Source organism: Cyprinus carpio, chromosome A8 (assembly GCF_018340385.1).
Source record: "Cyprinus carpio isolate SPL01 chromosome A8, ASM1834038v1, whole genome shotgun sequence".
NCBI classification, from domain to species: Eukaryota; Metazoa; Chordata; class Actinopteri; order Cypriniformes; family Cyprinidae; genus Cyprinus; species Cyprinus carpio.
In genome coordinates, this window is record NC_056579.1 from 9,203,658 (window position 1) to 9,226,249 (window position 22,592).

Genomic DNA, 22,592 nt, shown 5'->3' on the forward strand with positions numbered 1-22,592 from the left:
GTATCATGTTCATTAAAGAGGAACAAGACAGGTTTCATAGCAGACAGCACTGGGATACTCTATTTATTTATTTACTTAAATAGTATTAATACAATAAAAATAATAAATAATAAGATAAATTATTTGTATATATTATGCTCCAGCATCCCCCCAACCCAGCAGTTTGAAGAAATAATGACTGGAAAGATTTATTTTTAAATAAATAAATAAATAAATAAATAAATAAATAAATAAATAAATAAGTTATTGTTTGATTTTTATTAGGATTTTTGATGTAACAAAATACATTCAAGAACTACAAAAATTGGGACACTATTGGGATATTATATTATTATTTATTTATTTATTTATTTAGATTTTTCATTTTAAATAATTAAATGTTAGATAAAAATGTATTTGTGATCAAATAAAATGTATTTCTTTCTAAATGGTTTACATAAAAAACAAACAAATAAAGTTATTGTTTGATTTTTCATTTTGGATTATGGCAACAAAATACATTCAAGAACCACAAAAATTGGGTCATCATTGGGATACTCTCGATTTAAGTACTCAAATTAAATAAATAAATGATTAAAACTTTATTGTAAATAAAATAAAATCCATTTATTTCTATATGGTTTGAATGAATGAATGAATGAATGAATAAATCAAAAATTAAAAGACTGCTTCATGTGTGTTGAGAATGATTTGGACTATGTACCTATTGTGCAGCTGCATTAGATGCTCCATTTCCAGCTCCATGTGTTCTTGCAGCTCTCTTGGCCGCAGCACAGCATGACAGATTGGACACACGGGCGTCTGAGTGTCGTACAGGGCCTTCACTTTACCTGGAGAGACAGGTGACAGAGGGACACACAAAAAAGACATGCTTTATTATTATAAACCTTCAATAAGCAATAGAGAGAATTCTTTACAATGATAAAAATCATCTAGTCCAGGCAGATGTGTCACATAAATGAAGCTCATCAACATGACAGTGGAGACAGATCTAGAAATAGATCTGACCAAAACATGGATCTGCATGTAAACTTCACCTGAAGCCATGCCCTTGAAAAAGTGACAGTCGGCTCCACTGTGAGTCCCCTCTCTTTTAAATTTCATCTATATGGTACAGCTCAAATAAATTCACTGACAAGTACTAACTGCTTGCATCTCTGCCTAAAGGCAACCATGAAATCAGTAAACAATGAAATCCCATGGCTGAAATTGAATTTATAACCACATTACCTGCAAAGATAACGTCAGCAAATAACAAGATGTTAAAAGGAATTTGATTTGATTCTGGGACAAGCATGTCTTTTACCGTCCTCCTGCTGAAGGGATTCTCAATGGGGGAATTTGAGATAATCTTTAACAAAAATGTAATTTTAAACATTAACATGGATACACTGTCTTAATTAATGTACATAAAAAACCTTAACCAAGGGGTAGTTAAAATCAACTGCTTTAAGTAAAAAAGAAAAGAAAAGACAGTTCTATTAATTTGGTAATTCTACTATTTTATTTTGCATTATAACTGCATATATTGCTAAAGTTTCGATAAATAGTTTTTTTTCCCCATATTGATTGTTTTCAAAGTTAATTAATTAAATTTACACTGCCATTTAAATGTTTGGAGTTGGCAAGATTTTAATGATTTTGAAGTCTCTTATTCTCAACAACAAGTCTGCATTTTTTTATCAAAAATACAGTAAATATTGTGTATTTTTGTACTTTTAATATTGTGAAATATTTTATATTTAAAAAAAAAAAACTTTAACATTTTAGGTATTCTTGTAGTTGCAAAGCTTTCATTTTCAGCAGCCATTCTTCCTGTTTTTGGTGGTCAAGTCACATTTCTTATTATTATCAATGTTGAAAAGAGTTGTGTTAAGCTGATGACGTATAATGTCTGCGCGAAAAGGGTTCACAGAAGTATGCAAAAACATACGTTGACAAGCAGGTAGGACAGCCTATAGTAGCCCTCAAACAAAACAATATGAATGGACAAACTTTTTATGGTCCTGCGCCTTCCATAAACAATATAAATATATATAAATACATTTAGTCCACTTAACTCAGTGATTGCTATCAGGATGTGAAGAGACTTTCAACCAGCATAACAACATTTGAACCAAATCACCTACCCTGCCTTTGAACCAAACTTTAGAATGAAAGTGTACATAAAATAAAAAAAGAAATGTTAGCATACTCCAAAAAAAAAAAAAAAAAAAAAAAAGTCATGGAAATTAACAGAAAATTACTTTGAAAGTAATAAAATTTACTTCTTAATGTCACAAGAAAACTGGTAATCATCATCCTCAGACGGTCCCATAGCATTTTCCCCCAAGTTATAGGATGACTGCACATGCCAACATCCATATGACAACTGCCACTGTCATGATGGGAGATGAATCTTGAGACGGCCATGAACTGACCTTTCCAAAATGCCACATTTCATCCTGGCTTTCTGTCACATTACGACAATATGTCACAAGCCTGAAAAATACAATACTAGAGGCTTGTATTTAACAGAGCCACATGCAAAGGGGTAAATAGTCATATTACTGGAGGCCAGATAAACCTGTCTCTCTCAGTAATTGATTGATGTGAACTGTATTGGTTGCAAAGGCTTTTTCAAAATGCCACAGTTTAGAATTCAGACAGCCAACGAGGTTTGAGATCACGTATCAGTTTCTTATGTTCAGTAATTCATGTAGAACATTTTAAACTGAAAACGAGAATAGAATAGAATAGAATAGAATAGAATAGAATAGAATAGAACAGAATAATGTGACATTTGAAGACAAGTAAAGGGAGGTCGCTTAATGGTTTCTGCCATGATTTTGCCTTTCAATAACTCCATAATGGGCGCGACCTTTCAGCAATCCGAGGGCATGCGAGAGGCAGGCGATTGGCAGGGGGCTTGTTCCCTGGCAGACTTTCTGAGGAGAGTGGCAGTTATAAAACAGAATTGGGCCACTCCACACCTGCCATGTAGCCCCGTCAAGTAGCCTGAACCCGTCTGGTTTGTGTTTAAGACATCAAATGTTTCATTTTATACAGGGGATTTCATCATTCCTTCACTATGCTTTCTGAAGTGCAGGGAGTATGCAAGCTCCAGTGAGTGTTTTTATTGAGGAAAATAATGGGCCATTGAAAAGGGCTATTTAATAGGCAACATAATAGGCAATGTAGCAACACATCTGCTGTGGAAAGTAATTTCCTTCATTTTCAAAGGTATTTTTTTATTTTTTTATTCAGACCTTCTTTCATTAATCGGCTTGGAAGCAACTTAATCACTCTGGCACTGGACCATGTACATGTGGAAAAAAGTCCAAGTTTGCTGTTATTGAGGGTAATCAATGTCTGAAATGGGAGGGAGAGTGGAAATATTACTGTGATAAATCCTAGAGCTCAGCTACAATTGCGAGAGAGCGACATCACACACTTGCATGTTCAATATTATAAAGCAATCTATTAGATTAAAGTGAAAATGGCTTCCATTAACATCCTTACTGTCAAGTCAATGAGCTCATTCTGTTCTGTTCCCGCCTCCACATACTTTTACAGGCCAATCAGTGTCTTGTTAATGAACATTTACTGAATATTAAAATATATCAAAACCCCTTTGAAACAACTCCCGCCAAAAATAAAAATAAATAAATAAAAAATAATGGTACACACGTCAAAGGAAAACTAACATGACTGATATTTGATTTTGATATAAATGTCTTCTCCAGTATATTACTAACAACACATATTATTTTAGTAAAACAACAACAAGGCACACAAAAAGCATGAAAAAGCATGGTCTCAGATACAAAGGAGAGTGATCAGTGTCTCTGAAATCCCTCCATCATAAATGTACCCATAAAGATGAAGGATAGACATCTATACAGCTGTCCGATAAAACTGTGGCACTCATCACTCCAGAGAGCTGATTGCTGCTTTTAACTGTGTGCAGTGTCAAAGAGTTCAGCCCTGGAGAAACATTTAAGACCAGGTTCAGCTCTACAGGAAGACAACAAATACAAATGATTCACTAAACTCAGACTCAAGTGAATCTCTTATGAAATATCTTCAAATTTACAAATTTTGCAATGAAATTAATGTATTCTCTTTTTTTCCATATTGTGAAGTACATCCAAATTATACTTTTTTTTTATTTTTGTATAGGGTGGGTTCTCAGTTATTCTTGGCAATTTGACTTGGCAATTTCCCAAAATTAATAAGGTTTAAGGTTTTTATTTTTTTTCATTTCAGTTAACATTTATTTTATTTCAAGTAATTAACACTTTTATTTTTATTTATTTATTGTTTGTTTGTTTGTTTTAGTCTTAGTGAAATATTATAACCCTGGCATGGATGAATCGTTCACATTAAAATCAATAACATGCATATAGAAAATAGATAGGATATTTTAAAAGACCTCTGTCACCACTTTCTCCAGAAAATCAAAACAATGTGTTTAGATCGTCAAGAAAAGGAGATATTTAAGCATGCAGTCCTTTAAGATCAAGAGAGCTGACTACGGACAACCAAAGCTGTGCTAAATTTCAAAGTGTGTCTCTTCAAAAGGTTATTCTGATAGTAATTGATATTGAGGGTGGGAATTATTCTCTAGATCTTCTCAACAGGCTTAATTAATGAGCATTCAGGATATATTAAATAACAGAGACAGCCAGATCAATAGCAGTGATGAGCTATGTGAGACAGAGTTAAAAGAAAAAAAAGCAAGAAAAAGACAACAAGAAAATAACACCAGGGAAAATGAACAAGATTGTGTAAGGTCAAGCCTTTGGAGGAACAATTATGTAGAACACATCACAACAATATGATGCAGTCAGCATGATATTCTAATGACACCCATTAACCCTCATCCATCCCTGTGACACAAACTGTGATGTGATGGTCAAAGACCATCATTCCCCTCTGAGATAAACTCCCATTATTTGATGGGTGGGTGCTGCTTTTTTATGGTCTCCCCAAGAACTCATCAGCAGGAGTTACGGGGCTATGAAGGCAGACACTTCAAATAAACCAAGTCTGAGAAACTGCAAACCAGAGGACAAGAGAGACCATCCTGTCTGAGGTCCACACAGACAAAGTGTCTGTACTACACCTGTCTCTCTGTGTGTGTGTGTGTGTGTGTGTGTGTGTGTGTGTGTGTGTGTGTGTGTGTGTGTGTGTGTGTGTGTGTGCGCGCACGCGCATGTAAACACATGGATACAAATGTGGAAATGTGAATGAATGAGTGTCTATCTATACACATACCTTCTATGTGCACATGGTTGCGGAGTAACGGAATACATGTAATGGTGATACATAATCAGGATACATAAAACTGGTAACTGTAATTTGTTACAGTTACATCAAAAAAGAAAGTAATCAGATTACAGTTACATTTTGTAAAAAAAAAAGGGAATACTATCAGGATTACAATCGTTTCATTTTAGTAAGAAATAGTTGATAGGGCCATTGAATTATTAGAAAATAATGAACCAAGGTGGTGATGCGGCCACAACATGAATTGTCAGACTAATGCAATTATTAATGAAGTTATGAGAGAGAGAGATTAAGCGTGTGAATTACCAGAGTCTGTGCATCTCTCAGCAGAGTTCGGCAGCAGCGTCTCTACTAATAGCAAAACTCTAAGTTCAGCTGCTTCAAGAACAGCGCTAGTGAGAAATGCCATGTAGCTTTTTAAGTTGCTAAACTATTTTACTGATAAAATCATCGGAGCAGTGCTAACAAGACATTTATGTGCGGGTGTGTGTCTGTAGTACTGTTTGTGTGCATCTGTATAGGAGCGAGAGCAAGTGAAAGAGAGTTTTCCGTTCATAATAAAATGTCATTTTGAAAAACAAGGATATAATTCATCATTTTTATCCTATTGTTTAAAATATTTATTTGATCGGTCAGTGTCTTTATGGGTATTGGTTATTTTCCGGTAAAGACGTTTGAAATAGGCTGACTGAAATCATTTAGCGAAGTGATATAGACATGTACTAACACAGAGTGGAAGCAGAATGTCCGATGACCACATGGAGCAAGTCCTCTTCTTCCGTTACAAACCTGTGAGTTTTAACTGAATGAACAGTTTAAAAGCACATTTAGTCTTTCTTTAGATATGCAAAATGCTGTCAACATACAGACATCACAGGATTAAACTTTGCAGTCATTTTAAATCCTACATAATTTTAGCATTGTTTATTCTTAACGTAATTCAGTGCATCTGTTCTTATTATATTTGCTTGAGGAAAAAAAAATTCAAATTTGAATTCTGTATTTTTTCTGTTGCAGAAACATTTCTGTTGTGTTCTCGTTTCATATGAGCAGAGCATTTAGTTACAGCATAGATGGCATTTTCTTAAATATTTTATATTGTGCATCATATCCATAATAAATATTAGTATTTTTTATGATATTGCTTTTACTTGACTACTGTATATTTACATATGTGACCTTGAACCAATCCAGAAGTAATCAGATTACATTACTTTCATATTGTGGTGCTTGGATTACGTTACTGAATACTTTTTCATTAAGCAATTTGTAACTTTAATGGAATACATTTTTAGAGTAACCCTCCCAAGCCTGTATGTGCACATATATGAGTGCATGTGTCTATGTAAAAGATTATCATGTAACATTTTGTTGAGGAGGGCACTTGTGGCATCTAGGAATGTTAACAATTTGCTTATTAACTGCTTATACTCTGTAAGGTTGGGGAAGCATTAACTTAAATAATTGAAACAAAATTTTAAAAAGTGGAGGAAAAAGGTTTCAACCATAAGATCTCCAAGGGAAAGAGCAAATATTAACAAAAATAAATAAATTAACTAATTAGTTAAATAAATAAATACATTTTAAATAAATTATTTATAAATTTTGAGATAGTGATGGCATAATTTGGAGTTTAAAGAAATGTATTTAAGCCACATCGATTTATATAAACACTTCTTCATCCACAAAAACTGTGCAACTTAATTATCAAAGAAACACTTTACAATATAGTTTTTACAATATAATTTTTTAAGATTAGGTATCTTGAACTAAAAATTCTTTTAAAGCATTTATTGATATAGGTTGAGGTTAATTTCTATATTTACTAATGGATATTTGTCAACTGGTATAAATGAACATTGATGTATCACGATTATGAACAAACATGAATTAACAATAAACAATGGCATACTTATAAAGTAACATTAACCTAGGTTAATAAAATGCATTTAAAAGCATACTTATAAATTAACACTAACCTAGATCAATAAAATAAAATTGCTCATTCATTGTTAGTCTGTAAATAAAGCTATTATTGTAGTATAATATACAAGAAAATACTGTCTCAGTATTTCAAAATTTCATGTTTAATTCAATGTTACACAGTTTCTTTGTAATTATGTGCGAAATTTTACTAGCAATTTATACAAAATTCTAATATATATATATATATATATATATATATATATATATATATATAAGATACCATTTTAATACATTTGTAAGTTAGATAAAAAAAAAAAAAAAGCATAACACTCTGAATCTGAATGCTTCCGACTGTGTATATATATATATATGTGTGTGTGTGTGTGTGTGTGTGTGTGTGTGTGTGTGTGTGTGTGTGTGTGTGTGTGTGTGTTTGTTTGTGTGGGACCAAACCCCAACTCTCCACCTGAGACAGCTCTGTCTGCACCAAGTGTAATGGGCCAGTCGGGAGTCAATGAAGTGGCAGCTAACACCTCATAAACCTTGAGCTTGAGGGGCTGCACTGCACTAAGCCTCACTGTAAAACACACACAAACAATTAGAAATGCACACACACAACCAAATACACAAATATTCTTAAATCCACACAAACCCTATATTAATACATAAACACAAGACTTCAATATCCATTTTTAAGCATTTTTGAGTGTTGCTGTGCATGGTTTGGTTACCAATGTCAGATTTACAGTGCTAAACTATGTTCTTGTTATTAAAAAAAAACAGAATAACTATATGATTGTCATTATTTTGCCTCAATATAAGTCTCACCCACCCACATTCAATACATTCTTATGGAGCAGAAGTGAGCATCTCAAACTAATGAGGCCATTAGACCATAATAATCCATTTCAATCTAACGCAACCAACTCCCACATACATGTTGATAAGATCAGATAGCCTTGCCCTCGCTGTGTCAAATACAGATACCCTGACAAGGTAAAGAAAGCATGGGATGCTTTTAAGATGATCTTGTTTTGGAATAATACAGATTTTGTGACAGCTTTTGGAGGATGTGATCAGAGGATCCTCAAAGAGGGTAACAGGGCTTTCACAAAAGCCGGAAACACTCTGAAAATTAATAATAACCCAATGATGAAAGAGCAAAACTGATTACCCTGATTAAGCACACCTGCAAGTTATCTGTATGGCGGACCTTAAAAAAACACCATTAGTGGATTTAGGAACTGATCAAAGGGATAGTTCACTGAAAAATGACAATTTTTATCATCATTTACTCACCCTCATGTCATTCCACAGCCGTATGACCTACGTTTATGGTTGATGTTCAAGCTGCTCTTTTGTATCTAATGAAAAGTGGATGGTCACCAGGGGCTTTCAAGCTCCAAAAACCATCATAAAAATATTTAATCGCTATACTCAAAGTTTTCTGAAGTCACGTGATAGTTTGAAATTAAAGTTATTCACTGAAAATCGTGCCCTGAAAACAATCCACCATTAATTTTTTATTGTATGGAGAGCATTGTAAGAGCGTATTGTAAGAGCAGCTTGAATGAAAAGACAAAAGTCATGATGAGTAAACGATGACAGAATTTTTTTTTTTTGCTTGAACTATCCCTTTAATTATTTCCTGTATCACACTTTGAACAGTTGGGTGAAATCTCTGGATCGACACAGCCATGCTGACACACGTTCAAACAGAGACAAGTGTATTTATCTGGCTGGCCTGTGGATGGTGGCACAGTGGTTGATTTTCTCATTTTATTGGCCACCGGGGTAGAACAGGTCTGTGCTTGTTCAGAGTCAGCCAGCGAGACACAGTCAGCCTAAGCACACAACTGATTCAATGGAGTCTCTACCAGTGCCAAACACACACACACACACACACACACACACAGCGAGAGAGAGAGAGAGAACGTCTTACATTGGACAAGATGGTTGTATGGTTGCACTCCACAGAGGAAATAGCTGATGAAATGATTTAGAAATAATTGGGTGAATGTTTCAGATTAAAAAAGGGGGGCGGGGGTCCATTTCATTTTAGTTTAAAAACACTGAGATATGTAATACAGGGCACTGATATAGTCTGTGGGTGTGCAACATCATCTGAGGGTCTTAAAATCCGAGGAAACATAAATAAATTACCTAAAATTTTGAAATTAATTGTGAGAATGTTCTGGATCATATAATCATAGAAGGAATTACTGTATTTTCACTCTGCCATTTTTAAGGAACAACTTTTTGAACAGCGACCCCTCATCCTTCAAAAGTGCAAAAATGCATGAAAATTTGAAAACAAGTATATGTGAAAGAAGCAAAGCAGTCTTTATTGTAAAGGGATAATTGAAAATAAAAATTCTGTGATCAAAAATATATCTGAAAAGCAATTTATGCTTATAAGACTAAGAATGGATGGTTGAGAAATTCTGGAAATACTGTTTTCAACTCTTACTCACCCTCATGCTGTTCCAAAACCATATGACTTCTGCAGAACACAAAAGAAGACATTTGAAGAATGTTGGTAACCAAACATTTTGGTTACTGTTGACTTCCATTGTATTGAATAAAAAATGTCTCAAAAAGAAATAAAGTCATACAGGTTTGGAACAACATGAAGGGTGGGTAAATAAAGACAGAATTTCCTTTTTTGGGTGAAATATCCCTTTAACAGCATTTCAACTGCAGTGTTGAAATTCTCAGAACCCTTACATTGGTAAGTTCCATACAATGTAGCTTTTTTCATGACATAGGAAAAAAACACAAACACTTTGTTATTAATGACAGTCTTCCGACCTTTGTTTAATAGCAATTCTTGGTTTCAACCTGCTGTGGGAGCTGTGGGAGGACTAGGCCACCCAGTCTGAAGAGAGTTTAACACAGACAAGCTCCTGCGGCACAGAAAAACATGACTTCATCTTGAAAGTCTAGAAGCCCATTATGGGCTGAAACAGCATCTGTGTTTTAGACGGCATTCGTCCATGTATGCTTGGGAGTTTGGTTCTTAACTCAAACAGACAGTTTATGCAAGACATAAGTCAGCACGGCATTGGCAGGTTTTTAATCCTAGAGGCACACTGACTGACAAATGCAATTATATACATTACATGCATTGTTGCGGTTGCAACAACATGCAACAAACCTATCTATTCCTCTCCCATTCTCTTCTTCAACAAGCTCCAATCAGATTACATAAATTAATATGCAACTTCTGGGTTAGTTGCATCCAATTGCATCATGAGCAGAACTATATATATTTTAATGGTAGTGGTTGGTTGCTTTACATGGCCAGAATAACCTGATAAGTGTAATAAACCTAATTCTTAAAAGTCAGGCTGTGTACTTTGCTAAATAAAAAGGTTAACTGAAACTTTTTTCATAGCAAGAATTTTACCTTACTGAAACATGTTTGTGGTTTGTATTAGAAGCCAGGTCAAATCTTCTTTTCACCATTTTAACCCAAACAAAAGCAACACACCATCACCCTCTAAAACTTCATTCTGAGAAAGGCCACAGAGCAAAGCATAATTCAAGCAACCAATGGGAACACAGCCACCAAGCAACCAGTTCAGCACAACATCCAAACATCCTTAACCCCAACCCACTGCCATGCCCTGAGCTTGTTGCTCCACTAATGCTGCATTGTTCAGCTCATTAAGAAGCTAAAGGCTAATTAGACATCTTACGAGTGGAGGGTAGTAATGCTGAGCGAGGAGGGGGGCATGACAGAATCAGGGTTTTCTGCCAAACTGCGTTGTCTTGGAGACAGTAAAACCATGAAGTTTGAGATGCAAGAGATTGACAAGTCACTGATGCAGCAATGGTGAAAAAAAAAATGAATTAGTCATTTTTATGCCACTTTTTTAAAGTTTGATGACAGTACATTTGTGCTTGCCACGACTTTATTTAAAACATTAGCGGCTCAAATTCAACACATATGTGATATTATATATACTTATGTTGTTAGATACTAAAAGTCTACATATTATTAAATATTACTTATAAGCTATTCTTTAACAAAATTATTTTACTGTATCTAAGAAATAAAATTATAAAACAGCAATATAATGTGTGATAAAATGCATTCAAATATAAATATCAAAAGCATAATATTTAGTTGTGGTTCCACATTTTGCTTGTTACTGCATTATTTTCCCCATTACAAAAAAAGTAACATTCATTAAAATTATGATACATTATATAGCACTATAACCCGGGTTTTTCACTGATGACGTGTCCAAGTAGCACCAGAAGGTGTATTCAAACTCTATAGCACTAATTTCTATAGCATTACAGGAAGTAAAAGAAAAACTCAATTGATCTAGCTTAAGCTATTATAAGAAGTTATAATTTAAAAACTAAAAATAATGGTATTTTTGTTTTATTTTTAATATTACATACTTTGTGTATTTAATTTAGGTTATGTTTGTTGTTTAATGTAGATAACCTCATATATTATTTAGTTTGATAATCAAAATTTTCTCAAGAAAAAGGGACCCTTTGATGAAAATGACTTAATTTTTCAAGGTATTCATGGCCTATGTTGTGCCTTATTCTTTGAAAGTGTCATTATATTGTACTTTTAATCTTAGATAATGTATTCAAATTCCAATTTACAATGTGTGCTGTCTGTCTACCTTTAGTAGTCAACCAGTGACAGTATTTCAGGTCATGGCCTTGTTCACCTAGCCAAGGATAACCAAACATACAAAGCCTTCACACAGCCCTGAGTAAACACAATAGCCAATGCTCCTCATCTGCTCAGCCAGTCATTCTCTGGGTGTGTACGTGTGTGCTCACCTCATCCTTCCCCCATCAATACCCCAGCAATCCCACAAGCCAATACTCCGTGTCTGCACGAAGCAACAAAGGCCACTGGCAGCTGATCTGATATAGATCCACAGGTCTCTGTTCTTGACAAATCAGGTCATGAAACAAATCAGCAGTAAAGGCACTTTGAGCTAAAAGTTCAATCTTCCATGTCATCTGCTCAGGATGCAGCTATCGAATGCCCGCTTAGTATCCACTAATAAGGCTAAACTCTCCTCCTTTTGGACAAGGTCTTGCCCAAATGTCTACAAAGCATAACAAAAAAAACCACAGATATACTCTGGAGGATGTTATGGCCTTTTGATTGCGCTAACTCGTGGGAATTGTTGAGTCATAATGAGACTGAACCTTTTAATGCCACAGTACTTGTGTGGTCCCATGGGCTAATTAGGCCAATTAGCATACTAATTGCCACATGCAAATCAGAAGCATTTTAAGCAAAAGAAGCTGAAGAACACTGAAGCTTATGGAATTCCCTGGCTAATTCCCTGTCCACTCTGTGACACAGACCCTTGTTAGTACTGCCGTAAAAAAAACATAAGAGGCACATAAAACATTATATACTGTTTGACTCTTGTTTTCTTACCAATTAGCAAAGGACTGATTTATGGTTATGATACAAATCCCCAATAGATTTTAAACTACATTTCCCCAGGCTCTTTCATGCTTCCATGCAAATACACACATATCTCAAGATGCAAAAGGGTCAACAATGAAATTCTGTAAACCACAGGATGAAGTATTTAATGTTATGAAGACTTTGAAATCATAGCCAACGTTTCATAATACTGAATTGTGAAAGGCACAGATGTAAAAATATAAATAAAAAGGTTTTAAAAGTTAAAAGTGAATTTAGGCATCACATCATCATAAAAATGGATATTCATTTTGTGCTTTGCTAAAATATTACATTTAACAGTGTTATTAAATTACTGTTTTTGAGACTATAAGTGAGCCTTTGATCATGGACAAGGTAATAGGGGAAATATAGCATGCACAATTAAATATCCAATACTGCATATTTAATTGTGCATGCTAATTTCCTATGTTTCACAAAAAAAAAAAAAAAATTAAATCAATCACAGTAGAAATGTATGCTTTAATATAAAGAAATTATGGTGTAAACAGCAAAATAGTAATATATTACAAAATATTATGCTTTTGGTATTTATATATGTGTTTTGATAAAATGAATATATACAAATTCAATTATAATTCTGTTTTATGATGTTTAATTGTTGGAAAAAATCAGGAAGATCAAGACCTCTGAGAATGGACAGGACACAAACCCTAGTTTAAGACTACTGATGTGTTTAAAATGAGCAACTATTTATTATAGGTTAAATTTGTTACTGAAATATAGATACTGAAAAAATAGCAATTGTTGTACCAATAAATCATACCTACTTTTTTGGCGATCAATTACAGTAACTGGAAAAATATGAGCCATATGAACTGTAAAGTGCATTCTTCTATTATATAAGAAAAGCTTACAAACCCTCAGTGCTTTGTATTAAAACAGCATTATTTTATAATGTTTTTAATTTAAAGCTCAGGAGTATGTGAAACCAATTTATTCCATTACACATACCAAAAAGTGGCATGTGTCATCTTTTTTCAATATTGTGTAGAAAAACCTCTAAAAACTCAGTTCAAGTGTGGTTTGTGGTGAGCCAGCTGTGTGTTTGGTGTGACTTGTGTAAAAAGGCTGAATAGCCATTTGGATACTATTACAAACATCAGCCAAGCATCAGTCACTAATGACAGCCCCAGATGTTAGAGGCCCTACAGGTGGACTGAGTTTCAAGGGTCATTCACAGAAACAACACTGTGCCCAAGTCGGTGCTCTCTAAAGACCTTTGTACACAGAAACAATCATGAACAAATCTAAAATCTGATTGCCATTTTTAAACAATCATGTTTTCGATTGCCGCTTTAATGCAAGGATGCACACATGCTCTTAAAATGCATGGCATACACATTTAAGAGATGTACAGAGATACAGGATGAGACAGTAAGCAAGAGTGAAACAGCTAGACAGAGCAGTACATTTCAAGCCATCGTCTGTCTGTTGTCTTTGACTCTGCTGACCCTCTGTGATGACTATTTAAACCCATGTTCTGCCTTTTCTGCCCTTTGCATTTGCTTGACTGATTTTTTGGGCTCATGGGACTCGAGATGTGCTGTTTTGTACTGAGCCAGCAATCGTCAGTCTTTGCCGCCCTCCCTCTCCACGTTGGCCTGCCCCACGTGCTTCCAGTCTTCTTGCAGCCGCTCTTTGATGTGAGATCAGAGAGGGCCGCTTTGGCACACACAATGCTGGTCAATCAGGTGCGGTGTCAATGTACTTCAGAGCTGTCTATTGCCTAAATAAGTCCAAACTGCTCTTAATTAAACAGCATTTAATAAAGATTTTCTCTTGCCTGTTATTTTAACACTTTAATTTAATCATGTAATTGCATTTAAAAACAGATGGATGAAAATAAAACAAAAGATATATTGACTTCCAAGGCTACAATTATATAATGTCCTCGAATTACTTCATTTGGGATTTTTTTGAGCAAATAATGACATATGCAATTATAAAATTAGATTAATTAATAATCGTATTAACTGATTAATATAAAATAAAAACAATCCAAATCAAAATGCAAAAAGATTCTGTAACTGATCTGCACAGGATTACTTAAAAAAATCAGAAAGGTGCAGAAATTTGTTAATAATGGGGTGTGAGAAATTGTTATTGTAGCTCTAACTGAGCTCCGCTAAAGCCCTTATTTTATTTGTCTCACATTCCCAATAACACATAAAAGCCCTGGGTGGAGTAGCGCTGCTTTAACGAGAGCCCCCAGAGTCTGTGAAGCCCTCAGACGACAAGCATGTTGATCCTGCCAGTAATGGGCCTATAGGCCCCTTGTTAGGCATGTTAATGCATCTGATCTGCAGTCAACAGCAAAAACAAAAAGAAATATATATTTTTTTATGCTAAAGGGTTAAAAGGGTTTGCTGTAAGTTGTCTGTCTAAGACGCTTCTGAAGAACATTATTAAGTCGCCATTCTAAAGCAAACGTTTTGATGTAATCAAGTTGCATAGCAGAATTTCTGTACACCAGCACAAACGTCTGCACATCTGGTTACTGTTTGAATATTCAAAACATTGCAATTGAAACCTATTAGGCATTCATAAACTCTGAAACTGAACTGGATGTAACAATCATAGTGTTAAATATTTTAATTATCAAATTAAGCAGAAAAAACACAGTAACTAAACACCGTCAACGAAATAACTGAGCTGGGCTGACTGGACTTGCCTGAAGACCGTATGGGTGGTGCACAGACCTCCCCTCAAATTCACAATCCTTCCATCAGCCTCATTCAACATCAGACAGAATAAGTGAAAGTAAATGACTACTTTTTTTTTTACAAGATGTTTTCACCTGCAAAAATATATAAATCTCACACTTATGTACATCATATGTATTATATTATATTATATACAAAAAATAACACAACTTAATATAACATCTGACTTTTTTGCAAAACCTGCTTGTCAATAAATTTTTAGAAATATACAGTTGTCGCACTGTCACTTACTTTGCCCCACTTCAGAACTTAGATAATCATATGTTACACATTTTATTATATTTAACAACTAAATATTAAAATGGCCCCTTGCAAACCTTCAACACTAAAAAAAATACAACACTAAGGCTGCTGGACAATCTCCCCAGATCTATGATCTCTATTGCAGCCAGTTGAATACAGTCCATCTGCCAGCTGTAGCTCATACATATGCTCTTTTTGTCCCTTACAGGCACCCTTAATTAGGCCACCCAATCACTATGTTTCATAAAGGCAGTAGTGCCATAGAGACAAGAATCAACTTCTCTTGGGACACATAGAGGGAGTAGCAGGCAAAGCAGTGATAACATTTTTAGGGTCTGGGAAGATTTATAAACTGACCCTCCTCTACCTGCTGTATGATAAGAAACAAAAGACTTCACCACCACAATTCACCACCAGGCAATCAAGTCAAACCCAACAGGGTAATAAGGCGATGTACACCTTCACCTTGGCTGTAGATTAGCTGGCTGCTTATTCCGGTTCATTTGTACTAATAAGCAGCAATAAAAAGGGGCATTTTTCTGGTTATAAATTAGCACCAGTCAGTGGAGCTGTTACTGTCCCACTGATAAGCTTTATATCTTCTGACTTTTGTTTGCCTCTGTCTCTCTCTGTGAATGAGGTGATCTATGTAATTTCCATCATCAATGAAAACCAGACATCTTACAGCGGTCTCTGGCACAGAAACAATACACAACAAATAGCTTAAATGATAAAACTGTCATTCTGCCTGTGAATCACTGAATCCCTCCAGATAAACTGGCAAGGATGGTCCAAATAACCAATTGGAAACAGAATTCCAAACACTGACAGCTCTGTTTCCTGGGAAAACCCTCGAAATCTGAACATTTTATGGAACAGCACTCCTGTATTACAATGGAACACTTAACTTAAGACCATCTTCTTTATTAAAACAACAATTGCTACAAAGTTCAGATGTATTTCTACACATTCACTGATCACCCGTCTAACAGAAAGAGGACTGGATCAGATTAACACATAACTTCAACACATGTTCAACTTTGAGGTAATTGATAGCAAGAACGTGAAACTCACTTTGTCAAGCTTATAATACTAAGGGTTTCTGCTGAGAGTCTGCTGATGACTGAGTGGTACTGATACAATATATGATCCCAAACTAAACCTAAACATACCGCCATACTGAAAACCTGATGTTTGCCACCATCACTGAAGATTTTTATCCTGTGTAATATAGATAGACAGACAGAGAGAAACAGACAAATAGACAGATAGATACATAGATAGTTGTTCATACAAAAATCTTACTGGATTACTATATTTAAAAATGAATTGGAAATTAATTTAGAAATTTAAAACTGGTATTTCCTGGTATTTTACTGGCACACTAAAGAAAACGATACAAAATATTTGCAAAGCATCTAATGTGCCTATGACCTTTCCACAGTATATAGTCACACACAAGTATACATATTTCACTGAATATACTCATATGCAATATAGTCATATGCATGTGTAAATATGTACATATATACATATACACACTATATACTGAACCCAAAATTCCTTACTATTTCCATTCCATCCCTATATTCATTGCATTGACAAAAAAAGTCTTCCACCTATTTTCCTTTACCATCCACAAAATTCTGTCAAGAGACTTTAGGAATACCATTAATACATAAACTTATTGTAGAAACCCAGGCACAGCTCTGTAAATAGTGAAAAGCAAGTCACTTACATTCTGAGTCTAACAATGCTGTATGAACTGGCAAATATCTACAAGAACACTGTCTGAGAAAGTTTATGCCAAGCACACACTGCCTAGTCCCAGACACTTACTGTTGCTCTTTCTTTCTCATCAGCTCCTAACAAAAAACATTTTTTAAAATGCCTCCCTTAGGAAAATAAACATGATTCAGCCAAGTGAATACATCTTTCCTTCGAAAAGTATATAACAGATCTAACTGTTTAAACAGCTGTGAGGATACTCTGTCCTTTTGAACATTTTTGAGAGACAAGCACTGAAATAACACAGTTCTTAGAGTCATGGCCAAAGGGTCAGATATTAGACAAATGACAGATCTCTTTCTGATGACACAACAGCATGTGTGAGAGGTTGCGTACCGGTTATCAGACCACATGAATATAAACTCTGATTTACAGTTCTTGAACCTATATTATTCTCAAGCATACTGCAACACCTATACTTACTAATTATGTTACTATTTATGTTACTAATTATGTGAAAGATCATTTTTTAAAACACACAAACTCTTTCTGAATCCTAAAGAAAAAAAATACAATAAATCATATATATTTTATTATTATATTGTCCGTATATATATATATATATATATATATATATATATATATATATATATATATATATATAAAAAACACACATTTTTTTGAAAAGACAGTATGGTCCAATATGCAACTGCATGCGTATACATATACAGTACACACTCACATACACAACCAAGTATAATTTGGTGTATTGAGGTGTATGGATATGCGCTCTACCCTCGCATTCAGAAAGGAGCATGTCAGTAACCCACTTCTAGATGAGGTGAAAACTTTTTTAAAAGAACTTTGATGTAGGGCTCTTTTTCCCTGCAATATCCCTTCTACCTGTCAAAGTCAGTCATTATTTTTCCTATTGACATTCGTCTCTGATATAGCGTGGCTCATCGGCCCCCTCTGTCGTGTCTTTCATGTTGCAGGTTCTACCCCTCCGCCCCCACATGGAGTTCTTATGTCCTACGAATTTAAGCTTGAGCGTCTCTTTTCCCCGTCCCGCCGCGCTGCACGAACGTGGGGTCCTTCGCCTCGGTGGCCAATTACAGAGCAAGGTAATAAGGAGCCACGTTCTCCTTACAGCACAGATTGACACTCTCTCCCACTCATTTGTCAACAAATCAGGATGGATGGCGTGGGGGCGATATTGAGCTGGAGGTGTCGCACTCAGAGACGTGGTTGCCGAGCAGCATCTCCTGCTCGTTATCATTGACAAGTTGTCTGGAGCTGAGAGATTTGCGAATCCTTCGCCTTTGTCATCTCAAGATCATTTGTTCGTGATTCAGTACTTTTTCCGGTTATAGCCTACTTGGGAAGACTAGGCCTACTTTTGGCATTTATCTGTGGACTGCATGGGACTTATATAAGAAAATCAGGAGCTGTAAGTTACACTAAACTCATACAAACAAAACTTAGTTTTCAGAAAGTCACGCATAAAATAGTTGAAGATCTTAGTCTCCTCTTTGGCAGTCCTGTATTAATGAGTACATTGTTTAAAACATTCCAATAGCACCAATAATTATTTAATAATAATAAAAAATAAAGTAGACATGTTAGATATGTGAAGCAGTGGGCTTTGCACATGCTCAAGACATATAAGGGCTCTAGGCTGCTGTCCCATTCTCCCTTTTCCTCTCTCACGTCTGCTTTCCTGTCTGCACTATACTGTCCTTTAAAAAAAGGCAAAAAGAACCCCAAAATTCTATTTACAAATGTTAATATTTAATATAATATCATATATATATATATATATATATATATATATATATATATATATATATATATATATATATATATATATAAAATATAAAATAATAAAATACAATTTCTGTAAAAATATAAATCTTCAAAACAAACTATATATATATATATATATATATATATATATATATATATATATTAAAATATAATTTCTGTAAAAATATAAATCTTCAAAACAAACTATATATATATATATATATATATATATATATATATTTAAATACAGTATATATATCTCATATACAATTATTACATATTATATAAAATGTATTTTATATTGTATTTATATATCAAATACATATTATTTTTAATAATTTAATATTTTTACAACACACAATATTTTTTCAAATATTACACTTTAAAAAAAATCCAATATTTTGGGGGAGTTTTTGCTCTCTCTCTCTCTCTCTCTCTCTGTATATATATAAATATATATATATATATATATATATATATATATATATATATATATATATATATATATATCAGAGATGCACCAATGTATCAGCCAATAATTGGTAATTGCCAATAAAAGCAATTTGTTTAATTATCGCCCACTGGCAAAGAATCTCATTTGATCTGAGATACTTACTTGGTTCTTTGTGCTCCTCTGGACCAGATGAACCCTCTGCCAACACCCCAGACAAGCCAAAGAGCTTCTTCCCAGCATCCTCAGCTACCTTCAGAGTGTTTGCTGAACTAGTAGGGACATGAGCACCACCAAAGTCATAATCTTTTCCCTCCACATCTGTGTAGCGGAGGTGGGGTGATGCCTCTGGTTCCATACAGCCCTTCAAGCGCTTGGCAGGGAGAAAGGCAGATTGGTAAGCCCCTGCATCACGCTCCTCAGGTGGGGAAGAGAACGGCCGGAAGACCCCCATTGCTCCGTGGTTGAGCATACCCAGAGGTGAGCAGTCCAGACTGGGTGGAGCAAACTGTGGGTGAAGGTGGAGCAGAGGGGTGGGAAAGTCTTGAGTAGAAAAGCCTCCTTGCCGATGATACATGGAGGTGAAGGTGTATGAGCCACTGGGGAACGGGAGATGCATGTCCTTTTCCAAAGTAACCGGCACTCCAAATGGCCGAGGGGGCTGGCAGGGTACAGAGGCATCTCGTCCAGCCTCGGCTGTTGACGCCAGGACCATGAGGGCAGGGGAAGTCAGCGGGCTAGGCATGTAGGAGGAGTTCTCCATCTTAAAGGCTGTCCGATGGAGATCCATTTGAGCAATAAAGTGTCCACTCAAACTCAATGTAATGTGATGAAGAGGACCGAAGACCACTTGACTCAATGCTTATAGACTTGAGCCTTACAGATCAGTCATTCTATGACTGAAACCTGTTTGCAAAAAAAAAAAAAATTTACAAAAATAAAAATATGAACCAAAGAACACAACTTCTGGTGGTCAAAAGAAAAGCAGTTAAGTAAACAGGCAGACATTCCTTAAAGTCTATATTTTCATACAGTCATTTTCTTTCTTTAAAAATAAATAAATAAATAAAAATTGACACATGACTGAGACAGAAACATTTAGAGGCTAGAATAATTAGACCACAAATAAGTCCTTAAAGAAATGCCTAACAGTGCATGTAGGATCAATATTATTGTGTGAGTTTAAACAACAAGATGATATTAACAGAAGTAGCCTGTCTTTTAATAGCATATGTCCCTAATGTTAAAGAAAAACAAAGGCTGAGCTAATTAATGCAAAAGAAATTATCTTGGTTAAATGCATTTTCGTTAAAAAAAAAATCACTACATAAAATGATAAGTTTCATTTATTCTTGTTTAGACTACCTGTCTCATGCATGATGCTGGAGCTGCTGTTCTAAATAGCTCTACACTTCCCTTATGTTTAATATTACTCTTATTTTTGTCTTTGGAAATCCAACTTTAAATAGCTTAAGAATCATGACGCTAGGGAACTTTTTGCATTGCTAAATTTAAATGCATAAAAAATGTAACTCAACATTTTTATAACAATTCAAATATCGAATATTGTTTTAAATAACGAGCTATTTTTATACACTCCCGGTCATTTGGAAATAATTGTGTATCTAAAGAAAACAACAAAAGCCCAACAACAGCCCATCATAATAATTATTTGGAACAATTATAACAACAATGATAATAAATAAATTCTAAATTAAAAAAAAAACTTTAAAACTTAATTCAAATGCTAATTAATTATACATATGGAGCAATTTATTATTTGTGCCTGTCATTGTGTTTATAATATACTTAAAACAAGTAGCCTACAAAACTTTTTTTTTTCCAAGTACAAAACAATTTTTACAATAGTTCGCATAAGTGGTGTGAGACGATGAACAAAGTTTTAAAATATTGCCTTTGTGACGTGATACTGAATCTGAAATTTGCTTTAGACTAAATTCTATCTAAATATTACCATTCGGTTGCTGTCAGATGTTAAATTTACGCAACTTTCTGACTTGAAGGCGCTATAAATTGTCCAGGTCACAGGTGTCAGACAACTTTTCTTGAAAAAAATAATACATTTGATGCATCTTGCACTCAAAGTTTTAGTGCATTCCAGAAAAGTTAACTCATAATGCTTAGCATACGACAACAAAAAGAAACTGATCCGTATAAAACTAAACATCTCGCATAACTCAACAAGAAACACTTGCGAAAACATATTGCCCAACAAATATCACATTAGTCAAATATAGCCTAGTAAACAAAGACTCATTTTAATACTCACAATAATGTAGTCAAACATCTTTATCATCTCATTCGGACATCAAACTGTTGTTTTATCCAAGCTCGAACGCAGGTGATGCCAGTCAGAAGAGTTTGCCAATGACTGAAAGAAAAAGCGCGGAAAGACGCGTAAGAAGTCTTTTTTTACGGTTTTGAAAATAATCACGGAGGTTAAAGGAGTGGAGCTGTTTAGTGATATAGATTATACAGATGCGCGTGTTGTGTCAACATCCGATCCGCGCGCACTTCTGTTAAAGCTGGCGAGCCGCTCACTGTACCGCCGCGCGAGCGCTCTCGCTCTCTCTCGCTCTCTCTCTCTCTCTCTCTCAGCCCGTCCCGCACTGTTAACTTTGAATTTATCATCTTTCACCTCCCTGTCCGACTTGGATATTTCCTCAAATGTAGATCTCTATCCGGCGCCTCTATAGTGAATGTCAATTTATCGGATTCTTATAAATGAACACCAAAAAAATTCCAATGCCTCAAACATAGGCCTACCTTTTGTACGTGTATTACTAACACACTACACTACCACGGGTATCCATCTGCTGGTTAAACGCCATACAGCACCTTTAGCGGAGCATTCAATTGACTTAATCTGCCATCCTTCACACAGAGTAAATTATCGTATTACAAACAGTGTAAACAGTACCACAAATATAAAACTGTG

The 22,592-nt window shown here is 34.9% G+C and overlaps 1 protein-coding gene and 1 long non-coding RNA gene across 3 annotated transcripts in view; both read right to left on the bottom strand.

Moving 5' to 3' along the window:
• LOC109087530 (E3 ubiquitin-protein ligase RNF220-like) overlaps positions 1–22,223 on the bottom strand; it is a 32,922-nt gene extending 10,699 nt beyond the window's left edge. Inside the window, exons 1-3 of one of the 2 annotated variants that reach the window (XM_042761998.1) lie at positions 21,924–22,223; positions 19,799–20,539; positions 704–830 (exon numbers count right to left, since the gene is read on the bottom strand). In XM_042761998.1, the coding sequence (XP_042617932.1) occupies positions 704–830; positions 19,799–20,423 (752 nt within the window). In that variant the 5' untranslated portion in view covers positions 20,424–20,539; positions 21,924–22,223. The remainder of the gene's footprint in view (positions 1–703; positions 831–19,798; positions 20,540–21,923) is intronic. The other variant, XM_042761999.1, reaches the window with a different exon arrangement.
• LOC122145913 lies at positions 6,010–12,760 on the bottom strand. The gene is made up of 3 exons (XR_006160638.1): positions 12,013–12,760; positions 7,664–7,774; positions 6,010–6,073 (listed from the first exon to the last, which is right to left on the bottom strand). It is a non-coding gene; the product is annotated as an uncharacterized LOC122145913 (long non-coding RNA).
• Positions 22,224–22,592: the final 369 nt, after the last annotated feature.